Consider the following 26,565-nt stretch of genomic DNA (forward strand, 5'->3'; position numbering starts at 1 on the left):
TTGTTATATGCTAGATATAAATCATCAATATTTATGTGAATGACATTTAGCATTAGTAGAGGCATATGATGCAAAAGAAAGCAAGCTTATATAGCATCACACACACAAAAAAAAAAAAAAAAAAAAAAAACCTTCCATTTCATCCATTCATTAACTCCAAATGTTTGTCTAGTTCTGTCTTGAATTTATTTAAGCTGTCAACTTCTACAATGACAGATGCAAGTTTGTTCCAGCAGTCAACCACCTGCTGGTCAAAGGGAAATTTCGGCACATCTATTCTACGCCTGTCTTTCCTCATTTGAATTTATGTCCCCTCAGGCAACTAATCCGGGCAAGGGAAAGAATGCCATTAGCATTGAGTTTACTCTAACCATTCAAGGCCTTATACACCTCAATCAGATCACCTCGCATATGCCTAGCCTCCAGACACTGCAATTTGCAGAACTTAAGTCTTTCTTTGTAAGGGCAACCCTTTATTCCACTTACCAATCTCATTGCCCTTCTTTACTTGTTCAAGTAGCTCTACACCCTTCCTAAAATGAGGCCTCCAGACCAGTAAACAGTAGTCAAGGTGTGACCTAACCACTGCCTTATACAAGGGGATAATCACGTCCTTATCCCTGCTAGAAAAATTCCTATATATCATTGACAAGACACCATGAGCTACTCTTGCAGACTGTCTGCAGAGCTCAGAAAACTTGATATCTGACTGCACAATTACTGCCAGGGCTTGTTCATTCTCTACCAACCTGAATGTAATACCACACAGTTTATATGGTACTCTGGGGTTACTGCTATCCTTATGCAGTACTTCGCATTTGTCAATGTTGAACTTCAGTTGCCACCTCTCAGCCCATCTGCTGAACTTTTCTAGATCCTGTTGCAGCAACGTACTGTCATTAACAACCCTGCCGACCTTCATATCGTGTGCACACTAGGACATTAAGCTTGATATACCTTCATCAATATCATTGATAAATAAATAAAACAACAATGAATCCAAGACGGACCACTAGGGTACACCACTAGTAACATTAGACCACGAAGAGCCATTAATTCCCACTCTCTGTTGTCTCCCACTCAACCATCCCTTTATCCATAGCAGCAATTTGCCCTTAATGCCATATTGCTCCAACTTGTACAGTAGTTTTCCATATTCAACAGTATCAAAAGCTTTCTTGAAATCCAAGTATATGATATCAAAATTGTTTTTTTGCATCCAGTTCCTTTATGACCACATCACAGTATCTAATGAAATTGATCAGACAAGACTTTTCCTTAACAAACCAATGCTGTGTCTGAACTATAAGTGAAGTCTTGTCTAAATAATCCAGCAGTGCTTCTTAAACCAGTGCCTGCATTAATTTTCCTGGAATAGAAGTTAAACTGACAGGTCTGTAATTACTTGTGTCACCCTTTGATCCTCCTTAGTGAATTGGGGTCGCATTTGCACTTCTCCAGTCCATTGATCTTTCTGAGTCCAAGGAAACTCTCAAAATTATGGTGAAGGATTTGCTTACTTCCTTTGCAGCCTCCTTTAATATAACTGGATAGATCCCATCCACCCCAGGTGCCTTTCTTATGTTTAACTTCAACAATTTCTCCACCTCTTTGATCTCAGTTATTACAAAATCATTTAGCTCCCAGACACAGTTTGATAAACTTCTGACATTCCCCTCCCCAAATAACTCCTCATTTGTAAATGTAGATGCAGAATACTCATTCATTTTGTCAGCTACCTGAGCAGGGTCCTCAACAGTGGAAATATTGATATCAAGTGGACCAATCTGATTCATTCCCTTCCTTCTAGAGTTTATATACGTTTTTCTTTGCATCTTTTGCCACAGATTTCTCGTAATCTGCCTTTGCCTGCCTAACCTCTTTTGTGACTTGATGACACTATCTTATATCTACAATAAGTTTCTGTATCACCTGAAGATTTATATGCATTCCATGCATTTTTCTTCTCTGCCATGAGTCTCATTAATTCATCTGACTTCAATTTAAGTCAGAGTGGAGTTGAAATTGTTGAAGATAAACATAAAAAAGGCACCCGGGGTGGATGAGATCTATCCAGTTATATTAAAGGAGGCAGCAAAGGAAGTAAGCAAACCCTTAGCCATGATTATGAGAGCTTCTTTGGACTCAGGGGAGGTACTCATGGCCAGGAGATGTGCATGTTCAGGAGGCAACTAGAGGGAGTAATACTCTTGCTTTGATTATCAGTAGTGATTCTTCATGCATTAAGAATCTGCAGGTAAATGAACCACTAGGTGGCAGTGATCACAGTGTGCTGAGTGGGATTTACTCAAAGAGGTAACTACCATTAGGGGTAAAGGGAAGGGTTATTGCTTTCCTAAAGGTGACTACGATGGACTGAGACAGTATTTAAATTCTATACAGTGGGACCAACTGATGATGTTACAAACAGCAAATTCAAAATGGGAAGCATTCAAAGAACGTATCTTGGACGCTACTAGGCTTTACATACCAACTAAGAAATATTGTCCAAGGTTTAGGCCTAAGTGGATGTCAGATGAACTAATGGGACATATGGCAGAGAAGAAAAATGCATGGGATACATACAAATTAACACGTGACACAGAAGACTATGATAGATACAAGTTGATCTGTAACCAAGTTACAAAGGAGGTAGTAGTAGTAGTAGTGGCATGTGATGCAAGAAAGCAAATGTATGAGCTTATGCAGCATCAGCCAAAAAAAAAAAAAAAAAAAAATCACACCATTCCCTCCAAATGCCTATCCAGTTCCTCCTTAAATTTATTCAACCTATCAACTTCCACAACGACAGATGGAAGTTTGTTCCAGCAATTAACAACCTGCTGGCTAAAGGCAAATTTCCACACATCTATTCTACATTTGTCTTTTCTTAATTTGAATTTATGCCCCCTTAGGTTCGTAATCTGAACAAGTGGAAGGATCCCATCAGAATTCAGTGTGCTCAACCCATTCAAGGCCTTATATACCTCAATCAGATCACTGCGCAGGTGCCTAGTCTCCAGCCACTGCAATTTGCAGAACTTAAGCCTCTCTTGGTAAGAGGATCCCTTCATTCCCCTCACCAATCTTGTTACCCTTCTCTGTACACGCTCAAGTAAATCTACATCCTTCCTAAAATGAGGCCTCCAGACCTGTACGCAGTACTCAAGGCGTGGCCTGACCATTGCCTTATACAGAGGGATAATCACCTCCTTTTCCCTGCTGGCAAAATTCCTATATATCATTGACAAAACCCCATGACCTGCCCTGGCAGCCTGTCTGCATTGCTCAGAGAACTTCATATTAGCATTAGCATTAGTAGAGGCGTTTGATGCAAGAAAGCAAGCTTATGCAGCATCAGCCAAAAAAAAAAAAAAAACCACTTCCACTTCACCCCTCTGTTCGTTCAAAATACCTGTCCAGCTGAGCCTTAAACTTATTTAGGCTATCAACTTCCACGACAAGGGATGGTAGTCTGTTCCACCAACCAACCACCCGCTGGCTAAAGGCAAATTTCCGCACGTCTATCCTACTTCTGTCTTTCCTCAATTTGAATTTATGCCCTCTCAGGTGATTATTCTGAGCGAGAGGAAGAATCCCATCAGCATTGAGCATGCTAAAACCATTCAAGGCTTTATACACCTCTATCAGATCACCTCGCTGGTGCCTAGTCTCCAGATACTGTAATTTGCAAAACAAAACCCCTTTGTTCCATTCACTAATCTTGTTGCCCTTCTCTGTACTCGTTCCAGCAGCTCTACATCCTTCTTGAAATGAGGCCTCCAGACCTGTATACAGTACTCTAGGTGTGGCCTGACCATTGCCTTATACAAGGGAATAATCACCTCCTTATCCCTGCTAGAAAAATTCCTATATATTATTGACAATACACCATGAGCTACTCTTGCAGCCCGTCTGCACTGCTCAGAGAACTTCATATCTGCCTGCACAACCACCCCCCAGGTCCCTTTCATTCTCTACCACTGTCAGTGTAGTACCACAGAGTTGATACATTGCTCTGGGGTTGCTGTTTCCCATGTGTAGTACTTTACATTTGTCAATGTTAAACTTCATTTGCCACCTCTCAGCCCATCTGCTCAACCTTTCCAGATCCTGTTGCAGCAGCATAGTGTCAGTAGTGTCCTTGACAACCCTGCCTACCTTTGTATCGTCTGCAAACTTCGACATTAAGCCTGATATACCATCATCAATATCATTATAGGAATACAGAAAACAACAATGGACCCAACACCGAGCTCTGAGGACTCCACTAATAACATCAGTCCACGACGAGCAGTGTCCATTGATTACCACTCTCTGTCTTCTCCCCCTCAGCCAACCCTTTATCCACAGCAGCAATTTGCCTCCAATGTCACACTGCTCCAGTTTGTGCAGCAGTCTTCCATGTGCAACAGTATCAAAAGCCTTTCTAAGATCCAAGTATATAATATCAAAGTTATTCCCTGCATCCAGTTCCTTTGTGACTGCATCATAGTATCCAATCAAATTGGTCAGGCAAGACTTCCCCTTAACAAAACCATGCTGTGTCTGAGTTATAACTGAAGTCTTGTCTAAATGATCCTGCAGTGCTTCTTTAACTAGTGCCTCCATTAATTTTCCTGGAACAGAAGTTAAACTCACAGGTCTATAATTACTTGTGTCAGCCTTTGATCCTCCTTTGTGAATTGGGGTCACATTTGCACATCTTCAGTCTGTGGGTACCTCTCCTGAGTCCAAGGAAGCTCTCATAATTATGGCTAAGGGTTTGCTTACTTCCTCTGCTGCCTCCTTTAATATAACTGGATAGATCCCATCCACCCCGGGTGCCTTTCTTGTGTTTATCTTCAACAATTTCTCCTCCACTTTACTCTCAGTTATTACAAAATTCTCTAGCTTACTGCTAGAGTTGAATACACCTCTGGCATTCCCCTCGCTAAATAATACCTCATGTGTGAATGTCGATGCAAAATATTCATTTAGTTTGTTAGCTACCTGAGCAGGATCATCAACAGTTGACGCATCGATATCAAGTGGACCAATCTGATTCATCCCCTTCCTTCTAGAGTTTACTTAAGCAAAGAACTCTTTGCATCCCTTGCCAAAGATTTCTCGTAATCTGCCTTCGCCTGCCTAACTTCCTTTGTAACTTGGTTACAGATCAACTTGTATCTATCATAGGCTTCTGTGTCATGTGTTAATTTGTATGTATCCCATGCATGTTTCTTCTCTGCCATATGCCTCATCAGTTCATCTGACATGCATTTAGGCCTAAACCCTGAACGATATTTCTTAGTTGGTATGTAAAGCCTAGTAGCTTCCAAGATAAGTTCTTTGACTGCTTCCCATTTTGCATTTGCTGTTGGTAACATCATCAGTTGGTCCCACTGTATAGAATTTAAATACTGTCTCAGTCTATCGTAGTCGCCTTTACGAAAGCAATAACCCTTCCCTTTACCCCTAATGGTAGTTACCTCTTTGAGTAAATCCCACTTCAGCACACTGTGATCACTGCCACCTAGTGGTTGCATGAAGAATCACTGCTGATAATCAAATCAAGAGTATTCCTCCCTCTAGTTGCCTCCCGAACATGCTGATGTAGAAAACAATCATCCAATAAATCCACAAAAGCCTTGCTAGTGTGTGAGTGACCAGCCCCCAAATTCCAGTCAATATCTGGGAAATTAAAATCTCCCATTATAAGACTCTCTGATTTACTGGCCCACTCTATTTCCCTGTACAGTTTCTTATTGTACTCGTCAGAGTCATTAGGCCTATAGCACACTCCTACTCTCAATTTTGATCTCCCAATGCTTATGTCACACCAAACTGACTCGACACTGCACTGTCCAGCGATGTCCACTGGCTTCACTTCCTTGGATTTTATGTATTTCTTAACTAATAGCATAACCCCTCCTCCCTTCCTATCCAGTCTATCCTTTCTGTAGACGTTGTACTCCCCAAATTCCAGCTCTGCATTCCTTATATCTGTGTGACACCACGTCTCTGATATCCCAACAATATCTGCCTTTGATGTTTTGAGCAATACCTAAAATTCATCAAATTTATTTACTAAACTCCTAGCATTGGTGTACACGCAAGTATACATGCACCTATTTCTATTCTTAGCTACCCTAACACAACCCATGTGTTTACTTGTACCGCAATGACTCCCGGCAGTCTCTAAAATATCCTGCATCTTGTTTTTCAGGCTTCTGCCCATTCCAATAGAAGCAGTGCAAGAATATTTTTCACCTCTGCCAGTGGCTACTGTTAATCTATTCGTCTTTGTCTCCCCCCAAGCTAGCAGTTTTCCGATCCATCTAACACTGCCTCGATAGCATCAGCAAATATTCTTGCACCCTTTCTATTTAAGTGTATCCCATCCCTGTAGAAGCAATCTCTCCTGTTAACAAGTACAGTCCAGGCTGAAAAAAATTCTACCCCTTGAGCCTTGCACAATCTTTCCAGGGCCGAATTGATCGACAAGGCTCTCATCATATACTCCCTCCTATCGTGTCTGGGCAGAATTGCAGACACTTTCAAATTCAACCCTATTTCACGGCTTTTTTTCAACAGTGACCTGTACTTGTTAAGCAATTCTGCCGGTTTCCTACTCTTGATATCATTAGTGCCAACATGTACAACGATATCACCTTTTGTGCCCTTAAAAGATGATATCTGCTCTACAACGTCATCAACCTTTGCCCCTGGCAGACATACCCTGGTCCTGTTCCACCTATCCTTTTTACAAAGCATGTTCCCCGTTTCCCTGACAATAGAGTCACCAACAACTACTAGTTCCTTTGACACCACCATTCTGCCTTGGGGGTTGCCGCTGTGTTGCGCGATGACCAACTGCAAGCTCTGGCGTTGATGTGGGCAGCTGAGAGCTTGATGGGCCCCTCAATTTAGTTCCTTCGAGGGCATCCACCCTGTCCTTCAAGCTCTCATATAGGCCCATAAGAACGTTGAGTTGTTGCCTGATTTCGATACACTCCTTGCATCGCGCACACACAAAGACATCCCCAATGGCAATATCATGTCCCGTACATGAATGCTCCACAAACATCATGCAAGCTGTGCATTTTAGAAGGCTGTGATTCAGAAGGCAACTGCCCCCCTCAGTTCTCCTCCGAGCCACAGCACTTCCATTAGCTTGAGCCTTTTGTTTTGCTGCTCTGGTCTCAGTCATGATTTCTTTTAATTTAAATAAAATTTCAATTTCAGTTTATAACCCTAATTTATCTTCCAACACAGTTATAACGGGATATATATTTTTTAGTGTCAAGTATTAATTATCTCCGAGTTCCCTTTATATAACTTCCGTATCAGTTATGTAATAATTAATTATGTTACGTTTGTAATCTAAGTCGGTATATGTATTTAGTTAAAAGTACAATTTAAATGCCAACGAAGTTCAACAAATTTTACCGATCACCGAAAATATATTATAACCTATACTATACTAACGCTATCTAGGTTCGATATATAATGATCGTATGACAAAGACAAAGGCGGAAAGTTACGAACGGTAATCTGTGGACACTTAAGTATTAATTAACTTTCAAATCTCGCTGTCTCAATTCAGAATAAACTAACGATCCTTACTAGGTCTATAAGCTACTTACAAAAAATAATTTGATGGAAAAAATATTCAATAAGCGGCTAAATATGACTAAAAAACTTCTCGTTCAGCTCAGTTGCGACTTGTAACACGTGGTTACCCTTACCGATACTTTTATGCAATTGGAAGGCCGAGTAAAAAATAAATACACCAAATTAATCAGAAAATCACAAAATAATTCTATACTACTAAATTTAAATCAAAAGTTTTAGAAAAACAATAATTTCAAATCAATAAATAAGAAAAATCCACTTAGAGGCTTTGAAAACGTCTGGCCCCTACTAGCCTCATCAGCAGACTGCACAATTACTCCCAGGTCTTTTTCATTTTCTACCACCTTAAGTGTAGTACCACACAGTTGGTACGTTTCTCTGGGGTTACTTCTACCCATATGCAGTACTTTGCATTTGTCAAGGTTAAACTTCAGTTGCCACTTCTTAGCCCATCTGCCCAAATTATCTAGATCCTGTTGCAGTAGCACACTGCCATTACTGTCATTAACAACCCTGCCAACATTTGTATCATCTGCAAACTTCGACATTAAGCCTGATATACCTTCATCAATATCATTGATAAATATACAAAACGACAGTGGACCTAACACCGAACCCTGTGGGACTCCACTAATAACATTAGTCCAAGAAGAGCAGCACCCATTGATTACCACCCTCTGTCTTCTCGCACTTAACCATCCTTTTATCCATTGTAGCAACTTATCCTTAATACCATTCTGCTCCAATTTGTACAATAGTCTTCCATGCGCAACAGTGTCAAAAGCTTTCCTGAAATCCAAACATATGATATCAAAATTATTTTTTGCATCCAGTTCCTTTGTAACCACATCATAATATCCTATCAAAGTTGTCAGACAAGACTTTCCCTTAACAAACCCATGCTGTGTCTGAATTATTGCTGCAGTCTTGTCTAGATGATCCTGCAATGCATCTTTAACCAGCGACTCCATTATTTTACCCGGAACAGAAGTTAAACTAACTGGTCTGTAATTACTCGTGTCACCCTTCGATCCCCCTTTGTGGATTGGGGATACATTTGCACATCTCCAGTCCGTGGGAACCTCCCCTGAGTCCAAGGATGCTCTCATAATTATGGCTAAGGGTTTCCTTAGTTGCTTTGCCGCCTCCTTTAATATAACTGGATAGATCCCATCCACCCCAGGTGCTTTTCTTACGTTTAACTTCAACAATTTCTCTTCCACTTTGCTCTCAGTTATTACAAGATCATTAAGCACCCTGCTACAATTTGATAACCTTCTGCCATTTTCAAATATTAATAATTCCTCACGTGTGAATGTAGATGCAAAATACTCATTCAGTTTGTTTGCTATCTGAGCAGGATCATCAACAGTTGAACCATCGATGTCAAGTGGACCAATCAGATTCATCCCCTTCCTTTTAGAGTTTATATAAGTAAAGAAATCCTTGCTGTTTTTCTTAGCATCTTTTGCCAAGGATTTCTCGTAATCTGCCTTCGCCTGCCGAACCTCCTTTGTGACCTGATTACAGATTAACTTATATCTGCCATAGGCTTCTCAGTCGCTTGATAATTTATATGCATCCCATGCATTTTTCTTCTCTGTTACGAGTCTCATTAGTTCATTTGACAACTATTTAGGCCTAAACCTTGAACAATATTTCTTAATAGGTATGAAACTTTTAGTAGCTGCCACGATTAATTCCTTGAATGCTTCCCACTTAGAATTTACTGTTGGTAACATCGTCAGTTGATCCCACTGTACAGAATTTAAAAACTGTCGGAGACCACTGTACTCGCCTTTACGGAAGCAAAAACCCTTTCCTTTACCCCTGATGGTAATTAAATCTTTAAGTAAATCCCACGTCAGTACACTGTGATCACTGCCACGTAGTGGTTCTTTTATCTGCAAATTCCTAATACATGAATGATCACTGCTGATAACCAGATCAAGAGTATTACTTTCTCTGGTTGCCTCTCTAACATGCTGCTGCAGAAAACAATCATCCAATAAATCCACAAAAGTCTGAGTAGTGTGTGAGTGCCCAACCCACAAGTTCCAGTCAATATCTGGGAAGTTAAAATCCCCCATTATAAGACATTCCGATTTACTAGCCCACTCTATTTCTCTATACAATTGTTCATTGTACTCATTCGAGTCATTAGGCCTATAACACACTCCTACTCTAATTTTTGCTTCCGCAGTGCTTATGTCACACCAAACTGACTCAACAGTGCACTGTTCATCTATATCAACTGGATGCACTTCTTTTGATTTTATGTTTTTCTTTATTAACAGCATAACACCTCCTCCCATCCTATCCTGTCTATCCTTTCTGTACACATTGTACTCCCCAAATTCCAGTTCGGCATTCCTTATATCTGTGTGACACCACGTCTCTGATATCCCAACAATATCCGCCTTTGATGTCTTGACCAACACTTCAAATTCATCAAATTTATTTACTATACTTCTAGCATTGGTATACATGCACCTATTCCTATTACCAGCCATTCTAACACATCCCATATACCCACAAAGTTAGGCAGGCAAAGGCAGATTACGAGAAATCTTTCGCAAGGGATGCAAAGAAAAACAGCAAAGAATTCTTTACTTATGTAAACTCTAGAAGGAAGGGGATGAATCAGATTGGTCCACTTGATATCGATGGGTCAACTGTTGATGATCCTGCTCAGGTAGCTAACAAACTGAATGAATATTTTGCATCGACATTCACACATGAGGAGTTATTCAGCGAGGGGAATGCCAGAGGTGTATTCAACTCTGGCAGTAAGCTAGAGAATCTTGTAATAACTGAGAGTAAAGTGGAGGAGAAATTGTTGAAGATAAATACAAGAAAGGCACCAGGGTTGGATGGGATCTATCCAGTTATATTAAAGGAAGCAGCAAAGGAAGTAAGCAAACCCTTATCCATAATTATGAGAGCTTCCTGGGACTCAGGGGAAGTACCCATGGACTGGAGATGTGCAAATGCAACCCCAATTCACAAAGGAGGATCAAAGGGCGACACAAATATTTATAGACCTGTTAGTTTAACTTCTGTTCCTGGAAAATTAATGGAGGCACTAGTTAAAGAAGCACTGCAGGATCATCTAGACAAGACTTCAGTCATAGCTCAGACACAGCATGGTTTTGTTAAGGGAAAGTCTTGCCTGACCAATTTGATTGGATACTATGATGCAGTCACAAAAGAACTGGATGCAGGGAATAACTTTGATATTATATATTTGGATCTTAGAAAGGCTTCTGTTACCGTTGCACATGGAAGACTTCTGCACAAATTGGAGCAGTGTGGCATTGGAGGCAAATTGCTACTGTGGATAAAGGGGTGGTTGAGGGGGAGAAGACAGAGAGGGGTAATCAATGGACACTGCTCATCGTGGACTAATGTTATTAGTGGAGTCCCTCAGGGTTCAGTATTGGGTCCATTATTGTTTTCTGTATTTATAAATGATATTGATGATGGTATATCAAGCTTAATGTCCAAGTTTGCCGATGATACGAAGGTTGGCAGGGTTGTCAAGGACACTACTGACACTATGCTACTGCAACAGGATCTGGAAAGGTTGAGCAGATGGGCTGAGAGGTGGCAAATGAAGTTTGACATTGACAAATGTAAAGTACTACATATGGGAAGTGGTAATCCTAGAGTAATGTATCAACTCTGTGGTACTACACTGACAGTGGTAGAGAATGAAAGGGACCTGGGGGTGGTTGTGCAGGCAGATATGAAGTTTTCTGAGCAGTGCAGACGGGCTGCAAGAGTAGCTCATGGTGTATTGTCGATGATATATAGGAATTTTTCTAGCAGGGATAAGGAGGTGATTATTCCCTTGTATAAGGCAATGGTCAGACCACACCTAGAGTACTGTGTACAGGTCTGGAGGCCTCATTTCAAGAAGGATGTAGAGATGCTGGAACGAGTACAGAGAAGGGCAACAAGATTAGTGAATGGAACAAAGGGGTGCTCTTATGAAGAAAGGCTTAAGTTTTGCAAATTACAGTGTCTGGAGACTAGGCACCGGCGAGGTGATCTGATAGAGGTGTATAAAGCTTTGAATGGTTTGAGCATGCTCAATGCTAATGGGATTCTTCCTCTTGCTCAGAATAATCACCTGAGAAGGCATAAATTCAAATTGAGAAAAGACAGATGTAGGATAGACGTGAGGAAATTTGCCTTTAGCTAGCGGGTGGTTGGTTGGTGGAATAAACTTCCATCCCTTGCCGTGGAAGTTGATAGCCTAAATAAGTTTAAGGCTCAGCTGGACAGGTATTTCAAACGAACAGAGGGGTGAAGTGGAAGTGGTTATTTTTTATTTATTTATTCTTTTTTTATTTATTTATTTATTTATTCTTTTTTTATTTATTTATTTATTTATTCTTTTTTTATTTATTTATTTATTTATTAGATAGTATGAATCAGAGCTGTACTACTCAATATGTTCTACGTTGATAATAATATTAGTAAAATAATAAGAGGAGTTTACCTCAATATAGTGCGTAGAACACTTCCGTATGATACCCTCCAGAAATTAAAACGAAAAAATCGACAACTTACCGGTACATTAGAGTAAAATATAAATAATAAATAATCAATTTAACACAATACAAATCAATTTAAAACAATTAAAAATCAAATTAACGCAATTAAAAGAATATAACGAAAAAATTAAAAACGATTTTCCTTCCTGAAGCTGACCACACTTTTTGACCGTATGTCGTGATCACAGGAATGAAAATTACCGAATCGGGTTAAAACTGATACTTAAATAGATATTATTTGTCTTCGCGCATGCGCGTAAAGGTCCAAGCATCGGAGATCAAATATGACCGCCGAACATTAACAGAATTCTTGTGTAATTTAATTTCAATAGTTTCTGCAATTAATAGTCGCGTATAATTACGTTGAACGTTAAGTATTTTGGCCTCGTTAAATAAAAAAGTATGTTTTTCGTTAATGGCATGAAAGGCTAATTCTGACGCTTCTGAACGAGAAGCACGAACTGAGGCTTCATGTTGATTTACACGAATATTAAGAGAAAATCGGGTCGAACCTTGATAAGACGAGTCGCAATCACCGCAAGAAATGTATACCAGATCATTAATTTGTGTTGCGAACGCTGAAAGAACCGCGCGATTGTTCAGTATAGTGTGTAACTTCCATATTGGCCTAGCTACAATTTTAAATTCGGTATCTTTAAAGAATCTGTTAAGCTGTTTGTGCCACTGTTCAACATATGGAACAGAAATAAAGTATTTTTTGATATTACTATTGTTGATTGGTGTAGTATTTTGTATCCTATCCTTAGCTTGTACCCTAATTCGGTTTATTGTGGTAATGGAATAACCCCTGATTAAGAATCTGCTAGTTAATATTTGTATTTTTGAGTCCAAAGCAGATTCCGTCGTTGAATATTTATAGGCATTAAGAAATTGATTAAAGATAATCGATCTTTTGTAGGTGAACGGGTGATAGCTATTATAATGTAGAAGCATACTGGTGTTTGTAGGTTTTCGATAGATGCTAAATTGTATTTTATTCGAGTCCCGGGTAAACGTGAAATTTAGAAAGTTTAATGACTTTGTATCTGTATCCTCCCTTTCCAATGTAAATTTGAGTCTAGAATGAATATTATTAAACGAATGTAAAATGTCTTGGATAGTATTACTATCTGTAACTAGAACATCGTCTAAATACCTCCCATAGTATGTGATACGGGTTCAAAAAGGTGTCAAATGTATCTGCTCAATCGTTGAGAGATAGATCTCTGACATTAAGCCACTCAGCTTTAAGCTTATTAAATAATGTATCGTAGTTCTTAATCCCAAATTGTATTACCTGTCTAAAGGGTTTTATAATGTTATATACATGTGTGGCTAAGGATGAAAATGCCGAGTTCCTGTAGGAAACAATAGGTCGAATAGGAAACCCAGTCTTGTGTAATTTTACCTGACCGAAAAGTGCAGGAATATTGTATGTTCTGGACTTCAATTCCTTTAACTGAACCATAGTAATGTAGTCGTTTTTTCGATATGTGGTTAACGTTTTATTGTATTGATTGACCAAATTGGTAAACAGTGCCGGGTCTACTTCACGATAAGTGGAGGTATCTGACAAAACTGAATCTAACTTATTAATATAATCATATTTATCTAGTATTACCACCGTATCTCCTTTATCTGCCCTCTGTATAATAATGTCCTTATTTCCCTGAAGTTCTCGTAAAGCTGAACTGTCATGTGTATTCAATTTAGGAAGTCGCGTTTCTTTTATGTTATTCACTACTTGGTTAACTTGTTGAATAAATACATCTTTTTGTGGAACATTACGAAGTCCAAATTCAATATCAATTATGCATTGTTTTTTAGGCAGTTTTCGAGGTGGTAAATTATAATTTAGTCCTTTGGATAAAAGCGAAATCTGGTCCTGCGATAGTGTACACGAGGAAAGATTTGTAACCTGTTGATATGTCGGTTCGTTGGATACTGGGTGAGGGGGTGTTCGTGAACTAGCTGACATATTCTGTGGTAGCACGTTGGGTGGTTGTGGGGGGGATGTCACCCAACTCGTATGAACTTGGTCGCAAGCCCGCGACAATGTGTTAGAATTCGCATGAACATGTCTTGACCTATCCAATAATGTTTGCAACTTATTAGCGTGTCTGTTAATCTGATTAGCGTGTTAAACTGATTTTTAATTGTTTTAAATTGATTTGTATTGTGTTAAATTGATTATTTAATTATTTATATTTTACTCTAATGTACCAGTAAGTTGTCGATTTTTTCGTTTTAATTTCTGGAGAGTATCATACGGAAGTGTTCTACGCACTATATTGAGGAAAACTCCTCTTATTATATTACTAATATTATTTATTTATTTTATTTTATTTTATTATTATTATTTTTTTTGGCTGATGCTGCATAAGCTTGCTTTCTTGCATCAAATGCCTCTACTAATGCTAATGCTAATGCAAATGTGACCCCAATTCACAAAGGAGGATCAAAGGGCGACACAAGTAATTATAGACCTGTTAGTTTAACTTCTGTTCCAGGATAATTAATGGAGGCACTGGTTAAAAAAGCACTAGGGCGCCTCCGTAGCCAGATGGGAAGAAGCAGCAGTGCGTAGCACACGCTTCTTGATTAGACCAGGGTTCGAGCCTGTCACCACCAAATACGGAGGATGTGGAAAAAAGAGAACAAACAACAACAAACAAACAAAAAAGCACTGCAGGATCATCTAGACAAGACTTCAGTTATAGCTTGGACACAGCATGGTTTTGTTAAGGGAAAGTCTTGCCTGACCAGTTCGATTGGATACTATGATGTGGTCACAAAGGAACTGGATGCCTGGGAATAACTTTGATATCATATAATTGGACCTTAGATAGGCTTTTGATACTGTTGCACATGGAAGACTGCTGAACAAATTGGAGCAGTGTGGCATTGGAGGCAAATTGTTGCTATTGATAAAGGGATGGTTGAGTGGGAGAAGACAGAGAGTGGTAATCAATGAACACTGCTCATTGTGGACTAATGCTATTAATGGAGTCCCTCAGGGTTCAATGTTGGGTCCATTGTTGTTTTCTGTATTTATAAATGATACTGATGATGGTATATCAAACTTAATGTCCAAGTTTGCAGATGATACAAAGGTTGGCAGGGTTGTTAAGGATACTAATGACAGTACGCTCCTGCAACAGGATCTAGAAAAGTTGAGCAGATGGGCTGAGCGGTAGCAAATGAAGTTTAACATTGACAAATGTGAAGTACTACATATGGGAAGCAGTAACCCCAGAGTAACGTATCAACTCTGTGGTAGAGAACGAAACATTGACAGTGGTAGAGAACGAAAAGGACCTGGAGGTAATTGTGCAGGCAAGTATGAAGTTTTCTTGGCAGTGCAGATGGTCTGCAAGAGTAGCTCATGGTGTCTTGTCAATGATATACAGGAATATTTCTAGCAGGGATAAGGCGGTGATTACCTCCTTGTATAAGGCAATGGTCAGGTCACACCTTGAGTACTGTAAACAGGTCTGGAGGCCTCATTTTAAAAAGGATGTAGAGCTGTTGGAACGAGTACAGAGAAGGGCAACAAGATTAGTGAATGGAACAAAGGGTTGCTCTTACGAATAAAGGCTTAAGTTTTGCAAATTACAGTGTCTGGAGACTAGTCACCTGTGAGGTGATCTGATTGTGGTGTATAAAGCCTTGAATTGTTTGACCATGCTCAATGCTGATGCAATTCTTCCTCTTCCTCAGAATAATTACCTGAGAAGGCATAAATTCAAATTGAGAAAAGACAGATGTAGGATAGATGTGCAGGAGTTTGCCTTTAGCCAGCGGGTAGTTGGTTGGTTGGTGGAACAGACTTCTATCCTTTGTTGTGGAAGTTGATAGCCTAAATAAATTTAAGGCTGAGCTGGAGAGATACTTGGAATGAATGGGGTGGTGAAATGGAAGCGTTTTTTTTTTTTTTTTTTTTGGCTGATGCTGCACAAGCTTGCTTTCTTGCATCATATTCCTCTACTAATGCTAATGCTAAAAGTCTAAATCTTGAACAGTATTTCCTAGTTGTGATAAAAATCTTAGTAGCTTCCAAGATTAATTCCTTGAATGCTTCTTATTTAGAATTTGCTGTTGGCAACATCATCAGTTTGTTCCACTGTATAGACTTTAAAAACTGTCTCAGAACATCATAGTCACCTTTATGAAAGCAAAATCTCTTCCCTTAACTCCCGACGGTAGTTACATCTTTGAGTAAATCCCATATCAGCACATTGTGATCCCTGTCGCCTTGTTTATTTGTTCGTTATTTGGTTTTTAGGAGCATTAGCAACTAAGGAACTAATGCCATACTGCTCCCGGGATATGCAGTGGTCATTCCCTGACCTTTCTGCATCCTCCGTATTTGGTGGTCACAGGCTCGAACCCGGGTCTAATCAAGAAGCGTGTGCTACACACTGTTGCTCCTGCCAACCTGGCTAAGGAGGCACCTCTGTCACCTAGTGGTTCCTTTGTCTGCAGGTTCTTAATGCATGAAGAATCACTACTGATAATTAGATCAAGAGTATTACTCTCTCTGGTTTCCTCTTGAACATGCTGCTGTAGAAAAACAATCATAAAATAAATCCAAAAAAGCCTTGCTAGTGTGTGAGTAACTAACTCAGAAGTCCCAATCAATATCCGGGAAGTTAAAACCCTCCATTATAAGCCAATCTGATTTACTGGTCCTCTCTATTTCTCTGTAGAGCTGTTCATTATACTCATCAGAGTCATTAGCCCTATAACACACTCCTAAGATCAATTTTGCTTTCCCAGTGCTTATGTCACACGAAACTGGCTCAGCATGGCACTGTCCACCCATGTCAACTAGATGCTCTACCTAGATTTTGTGTGTTTCTTAACTAACAGCATAACCTCTCCCCCCCCTCCTTAACCTCTATCCTTCCTGTACACATTTAAATTATTAACTGCTTCAATTCACTAACTGATCATAACACACTGTCTTTCTGCCTTAACACTCTCCAATCATCCTGACACCCATTGCAGAACAACTGCTTTCTCTCCTCATGTAGTCCTTTTCGCTCCTACAAAATCATATCTTCACTCAGCTCTAATGCAAGATTGTGATCTTTGCATACTATGCAAAAGCAGCTTTTCTTATAATTTTTTTGAATATTTCAAAGGTTTGTTAGCTAAGACTAGGAAAGTGGATGATTAGGATTTACAATAACATTAAATGTGACTAATATGAAGGAAATGATGGGACAGATGTCACCATTAGGATACCTTAGCAGGAAAAATCACTGCACCTTACATGAGACGGGCAAACTACAGGCCCAAGTGAAAAGGGCCATTAAGAAATTTCTTAATGGCCCTTTTACAACAGAAGGGTTGTAACAACAGTTAACAACAGAATGTGAAGAAATATTTTCAAAGAAGTGAATATCAAAGCTGCTATATTGTAATCGAGTAGAATGGTATGAGGTCACTAATAAAATAAACATTAGAATTAAGAAAAAAAAATATCATTGTTTAGAAAAATAGTTTCATAGTCTGAGGAATAAAAAGTACTAAGATTTCATTGTAAAAATAAGAAATAATCAAAAATACACATACGGCTTCTTTAAGAATGTCAAATCTTTTTGGATCAATCTGAAAGCTGGTCAACTTATCCATAATTTTCTGAAGTAAGACATCCTGCTTATCATTATATCCTTTAACAACAAGCTGAAATATATAAAAATAATTTTATGCATAAACACAACAAACAAATTATATTTATCTTGTAGCAAAATATTGCTGAATATCTGAACTGAAGTATTTAGTGGCATACGGTTTTAAATCAATCAAAATATAATTAACGTTTTCATCAACAAAAAAGTTAAGACATCTATGCATAGCATTATATTTCATGCACATCTGATTATCAAATAATAAGCCTCATTATTTGATAATCAGATGTGCATCACTATTCTCTCAGTACTCAACAATTTTATCAAAACTTCACTCAATGATTACTAAGCAATAAGTAGCTGTGAGGATAATTTATGAAATAGAGGTACAACATCCTGAATCTGGGTGTTCAAGAACCATGCTTCCCCCTCACACAAACTGATAAGTTTTAATTTTGCACAAAAAAAAAAAAAAAAAAAACTGTTCTCTGAGTAGCACTATTGAATGATAAACTATTCTTAAAATATATAAATACTTTAAAGTTAAAGTAAGTTTACTTCTGGAAACTGATTTGGAAAACTGCTTTCTCTGAATTCTTTTGGAGCCAGCAAACCTTTGCCTGTTTTAAGGAAATATATCTTGATCTTAGAAACTCAGAAAAAGTGAACCAGTTACCAACAAAGTCCACAATTTACTAAATTTATTTATAAAGCCATATATCTGCTATGAGTGTATTAAATATTTCAAAAAGTTGAAACACTTTACTGGATTATATTAGCACACACAAACCAGCTTGACAGCACAAATGAACTAACATTTTTTTTTTTTTTTATCATACAGTGCAGTCAAAAAAATTGCATCACTTGCAAAATTCACTGAATTTCTGTGAAATTTGACAATATATCATATATATATTGTCAAATTCTTTCCTTTTTTCATCAGGATTAGTAGCACATTATCCAAGAAAAAAGCCAATTTTGATGCAAAAAATGAAAGAGCTAAAAGTCTAAAGTGGGCAGAATAGCATGCTAGTTTGGTCTGGGAATCAGTGGAAATATGTTATTTTCTCTGATGAATCACAATTCAACTTGCATAGTTCGAACAGAGAGCAGACTGTTAGACGAAGAAGAATTTCATCCTGACTGTATCGTATCCACAGTGAAACATTCTGCCTTCTCAAATAATATGAGGCTGTATTTCACAGAAAGCAGCTGGTTGTCTTGAATTTGTGAAGGATACAGTGAATGCTGAGGTGTACAGGGACATCCTGTACACTTCAGCCAATCGAATTTTTCAGGACTCTGCTCCATGTCGTAGAGCCAAAGCAGTAAGTACTACTTCGTAAAATTAGCAAAGGTTTTAAATTTATGAAATTTCGCACTCCTGCTTAAATAAATGTAATTTATTTCACTATGGGCGCAAAAATGGCTGAAGGATAAATCAGTTTGCACAAAACATAGCCTGGGAAGAGTTGAGACCTCAATCCAAGTGAAAATTTGGAACAAAATGGGTGTTTCAGTAATGCAAAAGAAATTAAAAACAGAGAGCTGAAGAAGACATTAATCTGTGTTTGGTACCATAGATTTTCCTGGAACATATTCAGAACCTTATCAAGTTGATGCCATGACAATGTGCAGCAATAATAAAAGCAAGGGGTGGGTCAAAAAAATATTGGTATGCATTTTGTGGTATTTTTCACAGAAAGCCTATGAAAAACACCACACCTGTCACCTTAGTATGAGCAAAGTAATGAAAAATATTACTGTTCTCAGACAATTATTTTTATTATATAAACCAAAAGTAATATGGTGTTATTTTGGAGAAAAGTACCTATTTCATTGTATATTTACCTATAAGGCATAAAGGTAAATTTTTCTGCAATTAATAGTTTCATATGTGTATGGTTATTACTTATATATTCATTCAGCTATTTCTAAAAGTTTAATTGCCAGTATAAAGATAAACAACTTAAAAAATTGCAAAAAAAACCATTTACCAAGAATGTCCTTACTGATCAATTCACCATCCATCAACCTGCTGGCATTCATGATGTTACCTCTACTCATCCCTCATTTGTCTTTGGTAACTGTAACTAACCAGAAAGGTAGCTTTTACCAATTTATTGACAAGGGAGGGAGACATTTTTGGTTTGATTTCTAGACTTCCAACTGTATCAGCAATGCACGTTAGAGGAGTTGCCATAACATACATTTATTTCTTTAAAACTAAATCTTTATTGATATTAGTTTTTAATAAATAAATTTTTTAAAAAAAATTAATCTTTATTGTGGTCTAAACTGAGAAATGGTACCATTTATGGGCCACACAGTATTGAGTTGGAAAAGTTAGTATGCATCAAGTTAGAAATGAAAAACTAGTATGATAGTTTTCTCTTTAATATATATATATTTTTAATTAACTGAACAATTACAACAAACTTTTTTCCAGGCATTTATTATGGCATAACCAGACACAAGCAGACAAAAGCTTCATTATCCCAGAGTACCAATCTCAGACACAGTGAACGTCTTTGGGGTGAACTGAAAGTCTATTTCAACATGCCTGCAATCAACAGCTGAATTTACTAGTGTTAAAGGAGGAATGGATCAAAGTACTAGCTTTCTGTTATCAAAAATTGGTTTGGAATCTACCAACAAGAATACACAAGTATAACAAAGACTGAAAGTGGGACAACATATTTTTCTGGGCAAATTTTTTTCAGCTGGTTGGTTGTTTTTTTTTTTTAGGAGCATTAGCAACTAAGGCCATATTGCTCTGGGGATATGTGGTGGTCATTTCCTGACCTTTCTGCATCCTCCGTATTTGGTGGTCACGGGCTCGATTTTTTTCTGCAAGTGCCTGTTTAAATTGGGGAATACAGCATATCTTGCTATTGAAATTCAACTTGATACTGCTAAAGAAATTCGTAAAGCAAAATGTTTACAGATGAAGCTGATTCAACACAGGATATTGCAATGCCTGACTAACTGGTGTTGTGTGTTAGATATGTGATCAACGGTAGCATAAAAAAAGCAATTAACAAAAATGTCAGTAGACATTTATTATTGACATTTAATATTGGACACTACTAGGCTTTTTGTCCCAACTAAGATATACTGTTCAAGGTTTAGTCCTAAATGGATGTCACATGAACTAATGAGACTCATGGCAGAGAAGAAAAATGCATTGGATGAATATAAATTATTAGATGACAAAGAAGCCTATGGTAGATATACGCTAGTCTGTAATCAAGTCACAAAGAAGATTAGGCAAACAAAGGTAGATTACAAGAAATCTTTGGCAAATGATTCAAAGAAAAATGGCAAAGACTTCTTTATTTATTTAAATTCTAGAAGAAAGGGGATGAAGTAGATTGTGGTCCACTTGGCATTGGTGATTTGACTGTTGATAATCCTGCTCAGATAGCTGACAAACTGAATGAGTATTTTGCATCTATATTTGCACACTAACAATACTTTTGTTTTTTAAAGAAGTATATCAGTCTGTAGGGAAGTAAAGACTAGAAGTATATCAAACTCTAGCAGGGAGCTAAATGATTTTGTAATAACTGAGAGCAGAGTGGAGGACAAATTGTTGAAGTTAAACATAAGAAAGAGCCCTAGGTTGGATGGGATCTATCCAGTTGTATTAAAGGAGGCAGCAAAGGAAGAAAGCAAACCCACTGCCATATTATTAGAGCATCCTTGGATTTAGGAGAGGTCCCCATAAACTGGAGATGTGCAATGTATCCCAAATTGATAAAGGGGGTTAAATAATTGGTTTTAACTAAATTATTAAAAAATAATTTAGTTAAAACTTTAGTTTGGTGCATTTAACAATGCACCAAATTTTTAATGTTTAATGGCGCATAAGCTGCTGTTAGGAATGTTAAAAAATAATTAATATGAAACCAGTTCAATTTAATTTCAGCTCAGAAACTAATCATAGTCATTCTTACACCTATTTGTTTCAAATAACAGAAAAGTTCATTAACATTTGCCTTTTCACCAATGATATGATTTAACGTTATCGGTTCTCGGAGATTAGCCAGAGAATGAAATATTGAAATTTGATGTTGTTCGTAATGTGAACAGTCAATCAAAGTATGTTTGACTGTTAGATGATCAGAACAGTGTGGACACTGAAGAGGATCATCACCTGTGAGTAGATGGGGTGGGTCAAATGAGTATGCCCTATTCTAATCCGTGCAAATACCACTTCTTCTCGTCAAACTGTCTGAATGCTTGAGTATCAAAATTTTGAATCCTGTTTTAACTGGAAAAGTTTATTATTTAGTTGGTTATGCCATAGCTGTTATGTTATGTGGTTTTTAGGAGTATTAGCAACTAAGGCCATATTGCTCCGGGATATGCGGTGGTCATTCCCTGACCTTTCCGCATCCTCCTTATTTGGTGGTGACGGGCTCGAACCCCGGTCTAATCAAGAAGCGTGTGCTACGCACTGCTGCTCCTTCCCACCTGGCTACAGAGGCGCCTATGCCATAGCTCTGTCCACCGTGCATGATATGCTGTTTGAATTATGATATTATAATCAGAAGCTGGAATAAAGACAGAAGTCTCAAGTTGATGGATTTTTACAGAAATATCAGTCAGTTCATTTCCTTTAATGCCTGAATGTGCTGGAATCCAGCAAAACTTTACTAGACGGTCTTCAATTTTTTTTTTATTATGATTATTATTATCTATATGGTGCAAGGAAGCCTGAGGCTTATGATGCACCAGCCAAAAAAAAAAAATTCCCGAGTTACCCTGAGAGAGAGAGAAGTAGAAAGGAATCACCAAGAAAGAGAATTTTCAACAGAAAATTCCTGATTTGATTTAAAACAGGGTGATCCTTATGAGAGGGATTCTGCATTGCTCTAATTGAGCTGAGAGAGTTGGTGTAAACTAAATATTTTGTAGATGGATGAAGAGTCAAATTTTCTAGAGCTAATTGTATTGCAAATAGTTCTGCTGAAAAGCTGCTGTACTCATGTGGAAGAGAAGCTGATATGACAGCAGAGGAAAACACTGCTGCTGCTCCAACAGTTGAATGAGATTTGGAACCATCCATATATATTGGTAAGAAGTCAAAATAGTTTTGATGGCTAGCATGGAGTTGTTGCACATTCAGAGTCGGCAGACGATTCTTTGACCACTGGAGAAAATAAGTATCACAGGTCGGTTGAGGAAAGGGAGTCCATGGTGATCTGCTGACTATTGCGGAGAGGAACATTCCAATTTTGTGACATTTCAAGGAGCCGTAGACCTGCTGGTCATATTTTACTTGGTTTATTTCTATAGAGATTATGAAATGGTGGATTAAAGAGGTATGGCTGAATGGGCTGTGAATAATTTTGTATTTTGTGTGCATATTTAAGTACGAACATTTTTCTGCAAAGGTACAGAGGGGACTCATGGGCTTCAATATACAGACTATAGGTTGAAGATGTCCTATAAGCACCAAGAGCAATCCGTAGTACATTGTGTTGTACAGATTCGATCCAGTGTAATACACTCTTTCAGGCAGAATCATAAACTGGGGCACCATAATCCAAAATGGATCTAATCAGTGCTCTATATAAGAGCAGCAAAGTTGTACGATCTGCTTCCCAAGTCAGTGCAAATAAAGCTCTTAGCATGTTCAGCTTTTTCAAACAATAGTATGTATTAATTTAATGTGTTCAAAGAAGTTTAACTTTCTGTCAAGGATCAATAACAAGAATCTGACACTGTTGGCAATTAGAATGGTGGAATTTTATATCCAAAGTTCAGGGTCTGTATGCAATTTGCTTTGATTGCAAAAGTGGATCGCAACTGTTTTCTGATGGGAAAGACGATATCTATTGAGCTCAGCCCACTTTTGTACTTTATTGAGGGACATCTGCTATTGCCGCTCAATAGATCTCATGTTCTGAGAATGGCAAGAAATAGAGAGAAGATTGTCAGCATAAAGATATGCCACCACAGTATTTGGGAGTTCTTTAGTAATGGAATCAATTCTATGGGCAAATAGGGTTGCGATCAATACTGACCCCTGTGGTACTCCTCCTTCCTGTGAGAATGTAGAAGAAAAGGAGTTTTGGTATCGAAACTGGAAAGAGCAGCTCTGGAGGAAGTTCCTAATAAATATAGGCAGGTTGCCTCATAGACCAAGATTATGAAGGCCACTGAGAATGCCATACCACCAGGTAGTATCAAATGCCTTCTCTATATCTATGGAGACCATAACAAAGTGTTTGATTTTCACAAAGGCATTGCGAATTTCATATTCAGCCCTTGATCATCACATCTAAGGAGGACCTGTTTTTGCAAAACCAATATTGACAATTACTCAGTAGATGTTGCATTTCAATGATCCAAATGACTGTGAATCATTTTTTCAAGAATTTTACCAAGGCAACTTGACAGAGAAATTGGCCTGTAACTGTGAGGACTGATGGGATCTTTTCCAGGTTTCAAAAAGGCCAAAACTGTAGCATGGTGCCAAGAGGGTGGATAAATATTTTCCAGGAAGGTCCAGTTAAAGAAGACAAGCAGCAATTTTTGTCATCGAGATACTGCAGCATGACATAATATATGCCATCTGGCCCAGTGGCACTGTTTCGTATTGCTCTGATGGCCTGTAAAAGTTTCCAGTATTGAAGAGGCTGATTATATGAAGTGAGGTTAGAAAGTTGATGGGTCTCTGTTCGGTGGTGGTCTTAATTTTCTAGAAATTTAGAGTGTAGTTTGATGTAGCTGAGACTTGGGCAACTGTTTTGCCTAAGGCATTCGCTATATCTAGAGGAGCAAAGAATTTTTGCTCATTGAAGGAAATAATTGGGGAAAGGGATGATTGAAAACTTCCCAGAAAGCTGCCAAATTTTCTTCCATATTAATCTGGAGTTGGTATTTCTATTCATAGTAGATGTGAACCGAGTACAAGAATTTTTCTTGGCTTGCCTTTGAATGAAACGCGCTTTTGCCCTTGGCTTCTTGTAGCTAATTATATTAGTCGTGGTTGGAGATCGATGGAATAAATTGAATGCTTTATTTTTTTTATTTCTTTGCTTTTGTGCACTCTTCATTCCACCAGTAGTTGAAGTGCCATCAGGTTGGGGGATCTGATAATGGAATTTAGTATTTCGCTGCAACTAAAAGACGGGATGTGATATAATCAGTTACTTTATTTATAGGTTGTAGTTGAATAGTTTTTTTGTCCAGAGTGATTGCTGACAGAAATTTGGCACAATTGGCTTTAGAGAATTTCCATTTCGTGCAGGGTTGGTCTAATGGTGGTTGTGTAGTGAGCAAGTTACAAACAAATGGAAAATGGTCACTGCCCACGGGATCATCCATAGCAGACCATTTAATAACTGGAAACAGTATCAGGGAACAAATCGAGAGGTCAATTGCAGAAGTCTGTCCAGTAGGTAACTGTATATGGGTGTGTGCACCACTATTAAGAATGGCGAGGTTTTGTTTATCTAGTATAGTTTCAATCAGTTGGCAGTGTCAATCTAACTTTGATGATCCCCATAAAGGCTGGTGGCCATTGAAATCCCCTAGAAAACAGGGGAGGGTAGCTATCTTAAAAGTTCTTCAAGATCATTATTAAGAATATGTATGATTTGGTGGGAGATAGATTGAGACTAGTGTTAATGCAATCTGAGTAATCAGAGGCACAGCAATGGCTTGAATTTGGGTTTGGAGAATACAGGCTGACCTCAATTAATGCGATTAATTCGTCCCGCAAGTGCATCGCGCAAAATGGAAATACGTTAATCGAATATAATAATCAATAGGAAAAATTATAATTGGTCCTTGACCTTCAGGAATGTCCATACAGGATTTTAAAAATACCTTTTAAATAACTTTTTAACCATATACCATGTAAAAGATAATGAAAATAATTATGGAATTAAATGTTTATTGCATAAAACAGAAGTTCCCAAATTGTGCACTGCAGAATATTTTAAATTTTCAAGGGAAACACAGCAATACTCGACATCTGTTGGAGACATCGCACGAACTACTAGCTCGAAGTAGTTCACAGTTTCAACATTTCTTATTAAGTTGTTTGGACCTAACTACTTAATAAACGGAACTGTTAGGTATTTCTTTTGGTCTAGGTGCGCCATGAAAAAATGACTGAGACACTAAGGGCGCCGTGAACCAAAAAAGTATGGGAACCTCTGATATAAAATACACAATGAAGAAAAAATTTGTTACAGAAATATTTGAACAGAGTTGACTTTCTCTTTTCAAGAATCAATTTCCGATAGCCAGCAACAATCTTCTCTGGGCCTTGGCAAAATAAATATTGCAGAGAACCTCAAACCTTTTGTTTGAGGTTCTCTGCGTTACAAAAGATTTCTTATACAGCTAGGCCTCGCATAACGCGAGTTCGATTAACGTGATATTCAGTTAATGCTATTTGAAAAATGATACCACTTTTCACTTTACACGATGCAAATTTCCAGTTAACGCGATCTTTTTTTTTTATGTGATAGTTGAAAAAGATTTGAATCGCGCGTTAAGCTTACCGCGAGTCATACGGTCAATAAACAAACGTTTGCCTGCTGCCCGCCTCGGTGTGTTCCATCAACCATCGGAAGAAGACCTGTTTGTCTCCTGCTAATAAAGTCAATGCAGACTTGCATTTAAAAATTCAAATTTTTAAATGAGCCAGATGAAAATGTTACCGCGAAGGAGATAATGGTAAAAGAATTAGATGAAATCTTTCATATCGCATAGAACCTCAAACA

The 26,565-nt window shown here is 38.1% G+C and overlaps 1 protein-coding gene across 2 annotated transcripts in view; it reads right to left on the reverse strand.

The window, feature by feature from the left end:
- Ide (Insulin degrading metalloproteinase) overlaps positions 1–26,565 on the reverse strand; it is a 692,915-nt gene that overhangs the window by 215,944 nt on the left and 450,406 nt on the right. For both annotated transcript variants that reach the window (XM_090384737.1, XM_090384738.1), the window contains exon 19: positions 17,760–17,870. In XM_090384737.1, the coding sequence (XP_090240863.1) occupies positions 17,760–17,870 (111 nt within the window). The remainder of the gene's footprint in view (positions 1–17,759; positions 17,871–26,565) is intronic.

This window comes from Mastigoproctus giganteus, chromosome 11, assembly GCF_048544385.1.
Source record: "Mastigoproctus giganteus isolate SK-2022 chromosome 11, ASM4854438v1, whole genome shotgun sequence".
Lineage (NCBI taxonomy): Eukaryota > Metazoa > Arthropoda > Arachnida > Uropygi > Thelyphonidae > Mastigoproctus > Mastigoproctus giganteus.